The sequence below is a fragment of the Eleginops maclovinus genome, chromosome 11 (assembly GCF_036324505.1).
Source record: "Eleginops maclovinus isolate JMC-PN-2008 ecotype Puerto Natales chromosome 11, JC_Emac_rtc_rv5, whole genome shotgun sequence".
NCBI classification, from domain to species: Eukaryota; Metazoa; Chordata; class Actinopteri; order Perciformes; family Eleginopidae; genus Eleginops; species Eleginops maclovinus.
Window position 1 is genome coordinate 6,856,890 of NC_086359.1, and position 13,754 is coordinate 6,870,643.

At 41.7% G+C, this 13,754-nt stretch overlaps 1 protein-coding gene across 2 annotated transcripts; it reads right to left on the reverse strand.

Moving 5' to 3' along the window:
• Window positions 1–1,881: 1,881 nt before the first annotated feature.
• slc43a2b (solute carrier family 43 member 2b) lies at window positions 1,882–12,612 on the reverse strand. 2 transcript variants are annotated; one of them, XM_063895127.1, is made up of 14 exons: window positions 12,563–12,612; window positions 11,415–11,714; window positions 9,335–9,629; window positions 9,151–9,206; window positions 8,956–9,032; window positions 6,650–6,742; window positions 6,328–6,461; window positions 5,627–5,817; window positions 5,387–5,530; window positions 4,466–4,598; window positions 4,192–4,324; window positions 3,738–3,811; window positions 3,501–3,624; window positions 1,882–3,420 (listed from the first exon to the last, which is right to left on the reverse strand). In XM_063895127.1, exons 2-14 carry the CDS (start codon window positions 11,572–11,574, stop codon window positions 3,259–3,261), a joined length of 1,776 nt encoding a protein of 591 aa, XP_063751197.1. In that variant the 5' UTR covers window positions 11,575–11,714; window positions 12,563–12,612; the 3' UTR covers window positions 1,882–3,258. The 2 variants fall into 2 exon arrangements, with proteins under 2 accessions (XP_063751197.1, XP_063751198.1); XM_063895128.1 differs by lacking the exon at window positions 12,563–12,612 and adding an exon at window positions 12,169–12,186.
• Between the last annotated feature and the right edge of the window lie 1,142 nt (window positions 12,613–13,754).

Sequence of the window (13,754 nt, forward strand, 5' to 3'; positions counted from 1 at the left end):
AGCTATCAGTAAAAAATAAATTAAAAGTGTTCCTGTGAATAATGATGCCTACATAATATATCTTGATTGAACCATAAAAGGACCTTGGATGCTAAAACATATTCTTACTAATATGTTGCAGGAGTTTTAAGACAGCAGCACCAACAATCTAAAAATAGGTTTCAAACCATGAAGCAATCATTATTCGACAAAGCAGAAGTTAAACACACAAACTATAACCTTGACATGAAAAAACACCAGGAAAACAAGCAACAATCACTACATGAAATAACATCGCATCTCTGAGCTTTGCTGGATGGTTTTTCTTCAGTGTGCTTCACCCTCTGCGTCATCGCTGTCACTCTGACGTAGCAGCGTGGTTATATCGCCACCAGAGTACAAGCGATCGAAACAGGGAGCACCACCGCTGGCACAGACGCACGGTGCGTCATCTCTGTAAGCCCTTTCAACAAAGTCCATGTATCTAATGTGATTATCTTCCTCCAGAAATGTTAAACCCACCCCTGTCCACTAGATATCTGCCACTGATGACTGTCATTATTGGTTTTACATTTCTCTAAATTTCAACGGCATTCATGACGTGGTGTTTCGTGAAAATCGTGGAGCTGTGCCGTCATCCTTATACACGCACACAGGATTGTCTCGCTGCAGGTCCCCTGACCACGATTTAGTCCACCACCCACGGGTCTGTAAGATTGTGTTGGCGCGTGATTCGATGACAAGACCTCACAGGTCCGTAATCCAGCCCCAAGTCCCAGAGATAGCAGGATGTGAGTGCGTGTGAGTCTAAAATTATGTAACAGTGCACTGCTGCTGTATTTATAGCGCATCTGTATCCTTCTGCCTGCATCCGCTTATCATTCCTCTGTGTTCTCATCTGGATAGGATCATGACCTGTTACCTCCTGAAGTAAAATCCATCCATCTATCTATCTATAGTTTGGTGCTGATCTAACTTAAATCACTTTTTTTTCAAACAGCTTCTGAAATACTTTTTGTGATGCGCATACTCTTCCTTAAATTGTTCAACATAACAAGCTGCTCCACCACTTTCTGACTGGAGTTACTCTGTGGCAGTGAGCTCACGTTGTTGCCTCTTTGAGTTGTGTACCTGAACGAACTAACAGTGGCTTCACCATCAGCAGCTTCAGCATCAGAAGCAACAGATCTTCAGGTCCCTGATGTGTGCATGACATTGTCAGATCTATTCTTTGGTGTGGATATCCAATGATAACCATCTGCTGGAGTGTATAGTATCCAATGGCAGAACAGGCACCAAACATGTAGGGACAGTGTCCCGGGTCATCTGGTGGAAAAACTGCTCTGAATTACTTCAGTAATCTCACCTCTGAACAAGCTTCCTGGGGGACATGGAGGCAGGAGACACCCTGTCCTTAAACACCGAGGTCCAAGTAAATAAGTATGTTATATGGGGGGGGGTGTATTTCTGGATAAACTTAACACAATGACTAGAATGAATTATGCACTCATACATAAATGAGTCTCAAAACAAGGCATTGTCTATATTTTTAAAGCTGTGGTTTAAATGTTTGGATAATTAGTTTAATTGTTATGGCAGTGTGATTAAAATCCTGGCGTTCATTTATTAAAAGAATACAATTCTGTAAAAGTAAGGCAAACATCCAAGTGTATTCATTCAGGAGTGGCGCTCACACTGCCAATACTGGCCTCTGCTGGTCGGTAGCAGGAGAACCTGAAAAAAGAAATCAGCTAAAAACAATCATGCATCTATAATAATGGTAGATAAAACAAAATCACCCCCTGCTCTAGATTACTTTGTTAATAGCTTTTTCTGTGACCCATTAAGAATAACCTAGAAACAGCTTTGTATGGTAAGCAATGAAAAAAAGAACAAGAGGGAAAAGATATCAACTCATCTTTATTAAACCCCACAGCTTTTCCATTTTAAAACAGGAACACCTGCAAAACGAACATCTCTACATAATCTAGCTCTATGCGAACAACACCATATGAGCCATAATGACATGTTTCCTGCTCAGCACATTTTAAATACACGATGAAATGTATTATGGAAAAATGAGTGTAAAATGAAATAAATACACATGTGAAGGGAGGAGGAGCTCAAAATCAAAGTGGGATATTCTTCTAGAGAGGCATCAGGAGAGAAGTGCTGAAATGAGATGGTGTGTGTGGAATTAAAAAAGATAAACAGAGTATAAAGTGCTGAAAAGTAGGTATAAAGAAACATTGACTTAACTTTAAGATAAGGCATCTGAATGATAAACTTAATGGAGAAAGGGAAAAACATTTTTACCGATATGTGTAAAAAATGTTTTTTCTCTTTTAAATGGAGGTGAATTCGAAAGGCATCCTGGTAAACTGAACTTAAAAAAAGAAAACTAAATAAAGCAGGCAATAAAATAAATACTCTAAACGTACAATAACATTTGCCTTTAGCAAAACATACCGCAGTTTGTTTAAAGTCGTTCTTACAAAATATACAGCCCATAAAATAATGACATTCCTCCGGTTCTCCAGCAGCTACAGCAGTGGTTTACTATAAATAGATGCATAAGTGATGAGTGTCTTTTCTATTCGCCTGAGAAACATCAGCCTCTCCATGCTGTCGCTTATGGATGCCATTTAGTCCACACTTATCTCACACCGTCTACCAAAGAATTCCAGCTGATGTAAAGACAGGTAGCACCAAGTTATGGAATTTACAATCAGGATGATTTAAAGTCAACATATTAACCAAAAATGTTTGAAGAAGAAGAATTGGAATCACTCACAAATAATGCTGACAATAAGCTGTCTTGATGGAGTCACGGGGGGATATTCATGAGCTTAAACTCCTTCATTTTCGAGAATGAAGAATTAAATTAAAGCACTCTTCACCAATGTGCCGCTCAGAGAAGAGGGAATAAAAAGAGAAGTCAGAGGATTGGGGGGAATACAGAGGACTTATGCCTCTTTCCTTTCACAGTCTTTCCTCTTGTTTTGTCTTTTTCCCTCCACTGTCCTCCAAAGCGACTGTCCAACTGAATTGTTAGTTTGATGACTGCAGCATCACTTTATCTTCATGGGATTTTGAAATATGCGTCAGTCTGTTTGTATGTGTACCTGTTGTAGTCCTTTAACTACAATGTTACGTTGAAATGTTATATTCTAAATAGATTTGTAGTTGTCCTTTCGCATGTGTATGTATGCACGTATTACTGGGCTGCAAATGTTTGTCAGTAAAAAATATTTTTTTCATCATCTGCTGTCCTTTTCTCTAGACGTAGGCCTCAGGTATGTCGCTGTCATTGATTCTTAAGTAGATCTTTGCGTCGTCCTCTCGCTGCAGCTGCTCTTTGTGGAGTGTCCGTCTGTAGCACACCAGGTAGAGAGGCAGCAAGAAGCCCAGCATGCTAATACCGAGGAGTAAAATATTGACCTGTGGGACAAAATCAGAATTAGCCATGCCTAAAGGTTTAATTTGGGAGAGTTTGAGAGTGTTTTTGTAGGCATTCCTACCCAGAACGGGTCTCCCTCCAGGGGTCCCATCATCGCCAGAAACAGGGGTTGCTGCAGTAAAGAAAACACAGCACTGACCAGGGACTGCATGCCCGTTAGACTGCCAAACTGAGAGGAGGGGTACCTGCAGAGACAGAAGTGAGGACATTTAGTTTTTAGTTTAAAACTGCATTGGCATACAGAAGGAAAAAGTGATGATGATGTATTTGTGTTTTGTGTGGGTTTTATGACACTTACACAGCAGCATAGAGACCACCAACAGCAGAGTGAATGAATCCTCTCACCACAGTGTGTAAAACAAATGAGACAATCTGAGGACAAAAGAAATGGTAGAGTTCAATATTTATTATCATTCAGTAAAAAGGTTGAGGAGGGTCTTTAAGGAATAGTCCAACACTTTGCAGCCACATCATCTTGCTTTCTTGCAGAGAGAGAGGGTACAGCCAGGTAGCTTAGCTTAGCATAAAGACAGGAAACAGCTAGTATAGCAAAGTTCAAAGGCAACAACATTTAGATGCTAAGCTAAAATAGCTGATAGGAAAACTGATCCAGACTCTTTCCCCATTTGTTGTTACATTTACAAAACACTCTACTGAATAAAACACAAATAATATTTTTAAATGTTTGCTAGCAAGTCTAAAGCACATTGAAGGACTTTGTGTTTCTTTGAGAGTTAAAGTGGATCACTCACCTGCAGGGGGAGATTGGGTATCAGACTGGTGATCCCAAACCCTACTAAAAGGAGGTTTGTGAGGACGAAAGCTCGCAAGGCATTGGTCACCTTCTGGGTCTTTTTGTCTCTGCGCTTTTTCTTCTTCTCCCCGCTAGTGTTCAAAATGGGAAAGAAGAAAGAGAGATTAGAATATTAGGCGTGATACAATGAGGGTTAATGTTGTGCTTCTTGGAACAATGTCTGGACCGATAAATGAAGAGAGTTAAGACAGAATAAGGAACAAGTTACTCACTTGTTGCAGGGCTCCTTTTCGTCCTCTCCATCAACACATTCCTTTAGCTTCCAGTCCATGATCTGACCAATCACAGGAGTGGTCATCAAGCAAAGCAGCTGCATGATGCCGAAGATGGAGGAGTACAGACCCACTGAGAGAGGGTAAGAATGAGAAAAGAGTTTTAAAAAAGAGTGCAATGAAATAAAAGTGGAGGTTATCAGAGGGAATGGTTGAAATAGTACTGAATTTATGAAGTGTTCAGGACCTCGTTCTACCTGGTTAATCACTATCATGGTACAGTTAATCATTAGTCATAGGTGCTGGAGCCATATTAAGTGAAACAACCATGGATATGGAGAAAACGGCTTCCTAAAAGTCAATATGATGCCATTATGAGGGGATTTATGGCCAGGGGAGTAATGATAAATGAAAACGAGTCATGTGAAACTGCTTACATCACAGGATGAATGTTTTTTGCTGTTGCTTATGGGAAAGCTAGTTAATGAGTAGAACAAATGGTAGTTTCCGATTAAAGCTGAATGACAGTTGAAGGACTGGGTTACTGACATGGGCAACAGGCAAGGTCAAATGAAAAACCAAACTAGCTATAAGAGAAGCAAGAGAGTAGTGTTAGTGGATTTGTTATTGTGATGCAAACATATTGTGATATGATTGTAATTAACAGTCTAATGCCAATCTAATGATACAACTATGAGCTATACACTGCATCTTACCGACTTCCATTCTTTCCACTGAAAATACAAATAAAACCAATCAAGTCCAGATCCATTTATGGCAGAAATAAGAGTCATATAGCGTATGTCATAAGGCACATAAAATGATTCAAGATAAAGTAAAATCAAACAACAAAAGTTTTCTAGTACATCTATACACACAGACACAGAGAGAGTAAATCAAACCATAAGCTGAGCCACATACCTGTGTTGAGGTCTCCATCACTGAGGGACTCCAGGACACTGTTCATGGCTCCCATGTAGAACAAGAGACGGAGCTGAGTGACGCACATGGTCACCAGACTGAGCATGAACATTGTGCTGGAGATGGTTTTCAAGAAGGACTGGGCTGCGAAGGAGAAACACCATAGATGTTAACGATACGCAATAGAGTGAGATGAACAAAACAAGGAGGATAAAAGGGCGTTGATTTGTGAACTCTTACACTCTTCTTTGCCCTTCAATTCCAGGTCCATGGTCGAGAGGCAGAGCTTGTTGCCGTCCGTTGTGGCCAGCTCCTTCTGCTTGATGCTGTTGCCCACACTGAGACGCTGGCCCACTGTGGTCACTTGTTTGTAGAACTGCTTCCCGGTGATTTTATGGTCAAAGCCCAGCCAGCTGAACTTGATCTTCACACTGAGAAAGCAGAGGAGAGGGGGAAGAAAAGGAATAAGACGAAAGAAGAGGACAGGTACGAGGGAGAGGGAGGGAAAAGAGAAGGAAATAGTTAATATCATAAAGAGAAAATGGTGACATGCATATCCTGCGTGAATCACTCAACTGGAAAGGTTTTCTGTAAAACAAGCACCTCATTTTAATTTAGAAGGATTTACCACAGGGATGAGTGAGTTGATCATGAGCAGGGGGACTTTAACCTGCAGCATTACACTGCACATTTTTGCAAAACTTGCATGATTTTTTGTCCAACAGTGTCAATGATGTTGAGAACTTTATCAGTCCCACTAGTTTTGTTAAAGTTAAACAAATAAGTACTTGTCAATGTATAAGTTCAATGCAATGATAATGTCACCATAGACGGCACCTACACGCAGTACAACCGCTGATACATTTTTGCACGTTTTCTAGTTTTTAAGTGAGCGTTTATATTGTCGGCTTTCTACTGTCAATTTTATCTCTGGTACTTACGTGTAGTCCATGTCCTCTGGTGATGGGAACGGCTCCAGTGGCCAGTTCATGAAGCAGTTCAAGAAGACCAGTCCAGCACAGGCAGCCCACACCACCAGGATAGTGATGAAGGGTATGCCAAGGTCGTAGATAACCTGTGAACATATCAAAGACCAATCAATACAAAAAACAGAGGAGACCACAGACACTCCAAATCTGTCAATAGGTGTGTATACTGCTAAGGCTGCACAATCCTCTAAATGTGTAAATGTAGTTGCACAGTACAGTGCAGGACAAAAGCTGTGCTGAAAAAAGAGAGTCGAAACATCTTTCTCTTAGTTACCTTGACACCAGGGAAGGTGACAGCGGACGAGGCATAGGAGCCAATCATCAGGGCGATGAAGGTAGAACGGAGGTCCCCAAACATGTTAGGAAGCTAGAGGGAAAGAGAGAGCGAGAGAGAGGGAAGAGAGAGAGAGGGGAAGAGAGAGAGAGAGGGAAAGAGACATCATTACAATCTGTATATAGTATACTATAATTACAGATATTTTTGCAGGGGTTGCAGATTGGCGCTCCATAGAGAGTGTTTCAAGTGTCCATTCTTGGCTACTGTAGAAAAAAGACACCGGTATCAAACCGTGGTGGTCTAACGTGAAAAGGACCGTCACATTATGAAGGCAAGAAGGAGCCATTCCTTTAAACACTTGCTTAGTTTCCGGTGATTATACCCTATTGAAAACATAGTTATGATTAGGATATTCCCCCTAAATCATTCACACCGGTGTTCAAAGTTGTTGCACTAATTTGCAAGTAGATGAAGTTCATTCCTTTCTGTCTTTAGGTATAACGGTTCGACCATCTGCGGCCAAGAACGCAGTGATCTCAGCTGCAGTGTGGCTGCACTGAGACCAGGGACAGAATGGGGACACTATGAGGATGGCGCCTACAGACACTGGGGTCAGAGAGGACAGCGGGAACCAATTAGCAAGCAGACATCAAAGGAAGTAAAACACAACAAAGTGACATGAAGCCTAAGTAAAAACAACCTGAAACAGCATCACATTACACACACAGCTGTCTAACACACAACACAAACGCAGTGCTATCGAACCAGAAGGGGTGACTGAGGTGAGGTGATATTTTTCATGCCTTACTCCCGTTTGAGCACAGAGAAAAGAGAGCTGTGAGGAAAAACCGAGGACGCAGGAGACAGTGGGTGGAAAAACATTCAAACACAAAGGCCTCCACAGGCTGTTCTGTTCAAGAGACTGAACAACAACAAGCACATCCAATTACACAAGACGGGGGAAGCTAAGGAAGAGGTATGTGCCATGTGTGTACTAACTCATGTATTAAGAATGGACATTGAAGCACAACGTTTAATATTTCCCAGCAAAATCTCCAGGAGTTCTGAGAAAACTGATTGAGATACCAGTTTCATTAGCAGCTGCTGGACAAACATAAATGGGAAAGGTGACCTGACAACTGACATTGGCAGGGAGCCAGCTGAGTATTACCCAACACAACTCAGCTGAGAATGAATGCCTGTAGGTCTGAGGTGCAGTCATGATCAAGGACTCAAGGAACAGTAGAGTGTCTAATGATTAACCCACACTAAGACTCTCTGTATATACATTATCAGGTTGCGAAGGAGACGGTATGAAAGTTGGCGGGGGAACATGTGGTTTAATGCACAGACTGTGGGAGCAAACAACGTTTTTATTATACCCATGACATTTAGGCCTAATGGGAGCTTTAGTATGATGCAACCGATACCACATAGGAGATGTACATCACAGTTACAGCCTGTGGTGGTATAGAGAAGAGGCATTTATTGGGAGATTTACTGGATAAGAGCCCCTCTCTGGTGAGCAGCATCACCATGGTACAGCCCAGGACTCCCATGTTAGTCAGTGTAAGTCAGTGACAAGAGGAGGGGACAGGAGGATGAAGAACAACAAGGGGACAAAGCAAAGGAATGGTTAGGGGTTGTTTGTTCCTGGGAATCCTATAAATCATCAGTTGTTTTTCTGTCGTTGGGTATCTTAACACATAATGGTCTGCATTTAAGGAAGTATTACTGCACAAGTAATTCAAACGAAGTCATGAAGTTGATGTCTTCATAACTTTCTTTCTAGATATTCGTGTATCTTGCTTAACATTGTAAAACTAAAAACATAGGCGGTATTTCTGAAACTTCATTATCCCCCTTTGCTGCATTGCTTGTTGTGCTAGTACACCAGTTTTTCAATCTGAATGTATGCGATGAGTGTCTTTTCATGCATGTACATAACAACAAGTGCATTTGCTTGTGTGAAAGAGAAAGGCAGAGTGATGAGTGCCGCACATCCTAAACAGTTTCTATGATGTTCTTGTTAAGGCACACTAATAGATGCAGTGGAAAGTGATAATGAAACATCAAGTTACTCCCTCTCTCTCCAATAAATCCCCTCTCCTACTAGGAACACAGACCAACCAGACATGAGGGGAGGGACAAGGTGAGAAGACAGGAAGCAATCTAGTATAACAGAGCACTAACAGCAAGGCTAAGGTTATGGAAAACACACATCTCGACAAACGTTTTGCGGCAGGTGCAAAGACTCTGCATCAGGAGGATTACAAGACACACACAAACGTGCACACACTTACCGTGAGAGAGGTGAAGGTCATACACATGCCCCCAAAGCCATTGAAAGTGAGGGCAATGAAGATAAGGACCGACAGTTCTGCAAATGAATGACACATATGTCAGCTCATCAGTGACTTTTTCAACAGCCAAACTAGTGTTCGTTGTTTCAAATCGGTGAAGGAGAGACCACATGAGTACTCTAGAGGCTAACTTACCATTTGGATTGTAGGACCCATAAGCAATGAGTAAACAGGAGAATGCAAAACACACGCTGAAAATAAATGAAGACAAGTTAGTCACAACATGAAGTCAGAAAACGTTAAAAAAAAACCATATACTTCACATAATTACTGTTAAAAAAAAAGGTTAGTTTCCAATGTTTCCGCCCTCCTTTCTTACCTGCCCAGCAGTCTTAGATTGCGAGGCCCGTATTTATCCATGACAATCCCCAGCGGCAGGGTGATCGCCGAGAGCAGGAAGGAGCCGACTGTGAACGCCAGGTTCAGCATCTCATCCTGTTCTTTACAAATCAGCCAGCCGTTCATTTTCAGGGGCCCATCCAAAGGCACCAGGGGCCTCATCTCCACTCCGTCTCCCAGACCAACCACACCAGCATCATTGTCATAGTAGTAATAGTCATTGGTTGTCGGCGTTGCAAGGGGTAGGGACAGATTGGAGTGGCTGGAACTGTTGCCTATGAACATATTGAAAATGGGTAGAGAACAAATGGTAAGGCAGTTATTTAAGTGGAACATTTCAAGTTTTATTTACACTAACTCAAAACACACCACCCATGGGCGTTTTAATAGAGAACTTGAGAGAAGTTGAATTATCATCCTATTTAGACTTTTTACTAAGTTGGAAAGCAAGGGACTAAAGGTGAGAAGCTAGCCGTGGCAATAAACACATTATCATCATCAGGTACAAAAGTCCAGGAGAAGTCCATGTGAGGTAGGAAGGGAAGCAGCAATTCTGCGTGGATTATAGTCGCTGCACCTGTATGGTATCAGCCACCAGACCTCTTTGTTGTATATGCATGCATCCCTGTCTGAAACACCCCGACGTGCTTCTTCACTGAGTGTCAAGGTCTACTTCAGAAACTAAGACTTGCTGTGAAATGGAGAACTTGTGAGGCCTTAACTTCCTCTCTAATCAAGTTTAAACCATAAGCCACTGTTCTCTGCTGCATGTGCACAATGCCTCATGTATGCTGCATCATCATTATCTTTCTTTATCAACCATATTTTTTACTGCCATGCCCCCAGTGGTCTAATTTCTACTGTTCATCACTTTTCGATCAGTTTTTCTCATCCTTCCCTGTTCTTTATCAGTGGACTTTAGGCCAGTCATAAATTCTGTCCCTCTATCGCATGTCACATGCCTGAAAAGAGCTGAGCTGGTGCTGTGGTCCTCTCCCTGTTATGTTATCAGAACAAGATTAGACATCTCTTGCAGGAGACAGGAAGTCACCCACAGCCATGGATACTCAGTTGTCACTCACTAAACTTTAGAAGCCCGTAAACGTGACTTGGAATTAGCAGTGATTTATTGAAGGTTTATGGTTTTATTTTGCTAGCTAGTAGAAATGCTGAATGGGTCCCAAGTTCAAACAGGACAAAGTAGCATCACTTGCAAATGAAGATCAATTGGAAGGCAATGTCAGGTTTTACATACAATCTCCTACTGTACAGATCCAGGTCCAAAGGATAAGTGTGGCCTAATTCATCTCTCACATTCCCTTTTTGCTTACTCTCTTCTACAAGACCTGACTGGGGCCATTGTGTGCACTGTGTGGCCTTTGTACTTAAAAACACAAAGCAGCTGCCTGACGTTGCTCAAAAAGAGGAATATGAAGAAAAAGAGGAAAAGAGGAAACAAAAGTGTGCGGGCAAAAGAACAGCTGATTCAGTCCGTCATTTGTCATCTGCTGTGTCATTATTTAAGTTTGAGAAGCTACAAGTGAAACCTCTCTCAGGGGCAAGAAGGATGTGATACTTTGTTTCACAGTTTCTGAGATACAGAGCCTTTTTCACTTAGGAGCACTTTTCCAACCTGGATCCCTGCACTCTTTTTAATTTAACTGATCAGGTTTAGTCTCCTGAGGCCTCAAACAGCAGCCCAGGCCTGCTTCAGATAAACACTCATTCTTCAGAGAGAATAGAAGAAGCAAAAAGGCAGCTTATTAAGTTACCTGTCTTGAATAAAACCTAGCTTACTCTTTTGCTCTTAGAAACTGGTGACTGACTCTAAGGGCACCCTCACCGGCAATCCACTTTTTACAGCTTATTGTCACACAATAGAGAGACAGGACACATTGCACTTTAAAATATTGTAGGCAGATGCTCAAGACTGTTTGCGTTTCCAGATGAGTGGTTCCATCATATCAAGGCCCATGAGGCATAATGGAACAAATGACAGATAAGAAATGTGACAATGTTACTTGAGAGAGAGAGAGGAATGCAGACAGCCTGTGACTCACCTTCCTCGTTGCAAAGGTAAGAGTAGAAACCTTCTGACTTCAGCATGATGAGGAGGGATCCCCATCCCAACAGCACGGCGGAGAAGAGAAGATTCTCAATGATGGCCGTCACTGCCATCCACCAGCGCCTGGCGAACGCTGTGGCCAGGGTCAGAGTCATGGTTGCAGTTGAGGGAAATCACAGGCAGAGAATTGCAAGGAACCAGAGGAGAGAAAAGTGGAGTCCACCACAGAGGAAGGAACAGCCCAGAGAGAGTCTCACAGTCTGACGCTCAGGATGAACGATCACTGATCACTTATCTGCGAAGAGAACAGAGGAAGGGGGAGGATTTACAGTTAGTCTATCACTAGTAACTTAACGATAGTAAAGTTCAGTTTTTATAAGCTCAAATGATAAACGTTAAAGCTAACTGATATGATCCTGGTTGCACATGTGTGAAATGAAGGGAAAACGAACCTGTGATACCTGTTCCTTAACTTAATGATTAATATCTCATTAGACATATCGAATTTAGCTGTAAAAACAAACTAATAGTAACAATGGCTGGTGAATGATTAACTCCTCTGCTAGTACACAGATCATTACATCACTCTGCTGCATGAACAAAGATCTTACAGCACATTATAGGCACTCCAAACGCAAGTGGCATCCATGGTTGCATTACAGAAATTCAGTTCTTAGCTGGAAAAAAAAGACAAACTGGTCCAAACTGGACTTGAAAAGAAAAATGGGTCTCTCTCTCTGCTCCCTCACCCCATGGCCCCATCTCTCTACAAAACCCCTAACATGTCCTCTCAGGCCCATCCAACCGCAACTCTCCCCTGCAATTACTGTGGTGCATCCAAAACATAAAGGAGCAGCCAGACAAACAATAAACAAATCAGCACAAACATCCAACCCCTATCTCTCTCCCTCACACACACTTTCAATACTGTACATGCTCCCACACACAATCTGCTACACTGTTAAGAAATACAAGAGTTGGCTGATGATTTAAATGAATTTAGATCAGCAAGAGAACACAATATAATCATGGATAGCTTGTTTCAATATTAGTGTCCTATTCAATTAAATTATAGTTCTACGATGCAATGCTTAACAGGTAAAGTGCAGGTAACATGTCAAGGAAAATGACAAACTTCCTTACCTCTCCAGGCAGCAGCATCCAGCCTCAAACAGCCTGTTGCTCTCTGGCTTGCTTTAAATGAGAAGTTATCTGTGAAAAGCCAGATTTATATACCCAGGCAAACCTCACATGGCGCCCCCTGTCGGCCCTTGGCTCCTAGCACTCAACAGCATTTTACACTTGGATGTTACTGTAACAGCAAGGTCCTAAATGTGAGTCAGTTGAGCAGCCTTTATTGTTTTTACATATAATTCATCAAAAAATGTTATTAATATGAATGACCCACTTTTTTAATCAAAGTCATTGTGCAATTGGAGGTCCGAAACCACTTTAACTGGAAAGGATTAATCAAGCCAAACAAAGTCTGGTTGAAAAACATAATGGATTTAGCAGATAAGGAAGGATGCATGCTATCTATCAACAGTTGTCCCATGCTATCTATCAACAGTTGTCCGGATCAATGAGCGCTATTGATGGAGAGGAGACAGACTGGAGCAGTTTCAGTTGTTGCGTAAAATGTTTACTGATGTTTGTTTACTGTGTAATGGGCGGTGTTTACCGGGATATGCTGAGGTGGAAGTCTGCACCCTACAAACACTGAGGGAAGCATTGTGGTTGTTTACCACAGAGAGTAAACGATTTGATTAGAAAAAAACGTAAGAAATCTCTAATGTCCTGCTTCTTAAAAAAATCGTGAAGTTTTTCCGAAGAAGAAATAAAAGGAAGGGAGAAAGGGAAACGCTTTTTTCCTCACCTGCTAAAGACGAGGTTTCAAGGTTTCAAGGTTTCAAGGTTTTATTGGTCATATGCACAGCAGATACAGCGTATAGCTACCAATCCATTCGATTTGACATGAATTCATTCATTTATATTCAAACGTTTTGCAGGCGTTGCTCAAAGCCTTTCAGCTTGAATCATTTTTAGTACCATGTGTCCTATCGTAGACCCTTTTTACCAGTTGTTTTAGGTCTGTAAGGAAAGACATTAATCAGGCTTAAGAGAGAGGGTCAGTCAAAACCTTCCATCCAGGTCGCCCACTTGCAGTTCTCTTAAACTGTAATCAATATGCAAAGCAGTCCCTGAGTGAGCAACAGTGACCCAATCTGAATAAACAGATAAAGTCAATGGTGTTGTTACGATCGATCGCTAAAGGTTTGTAATTCAAATTCGCTTTTTATCTGGCATCCTGTGAAACTTTTCATGTTAATGAGCA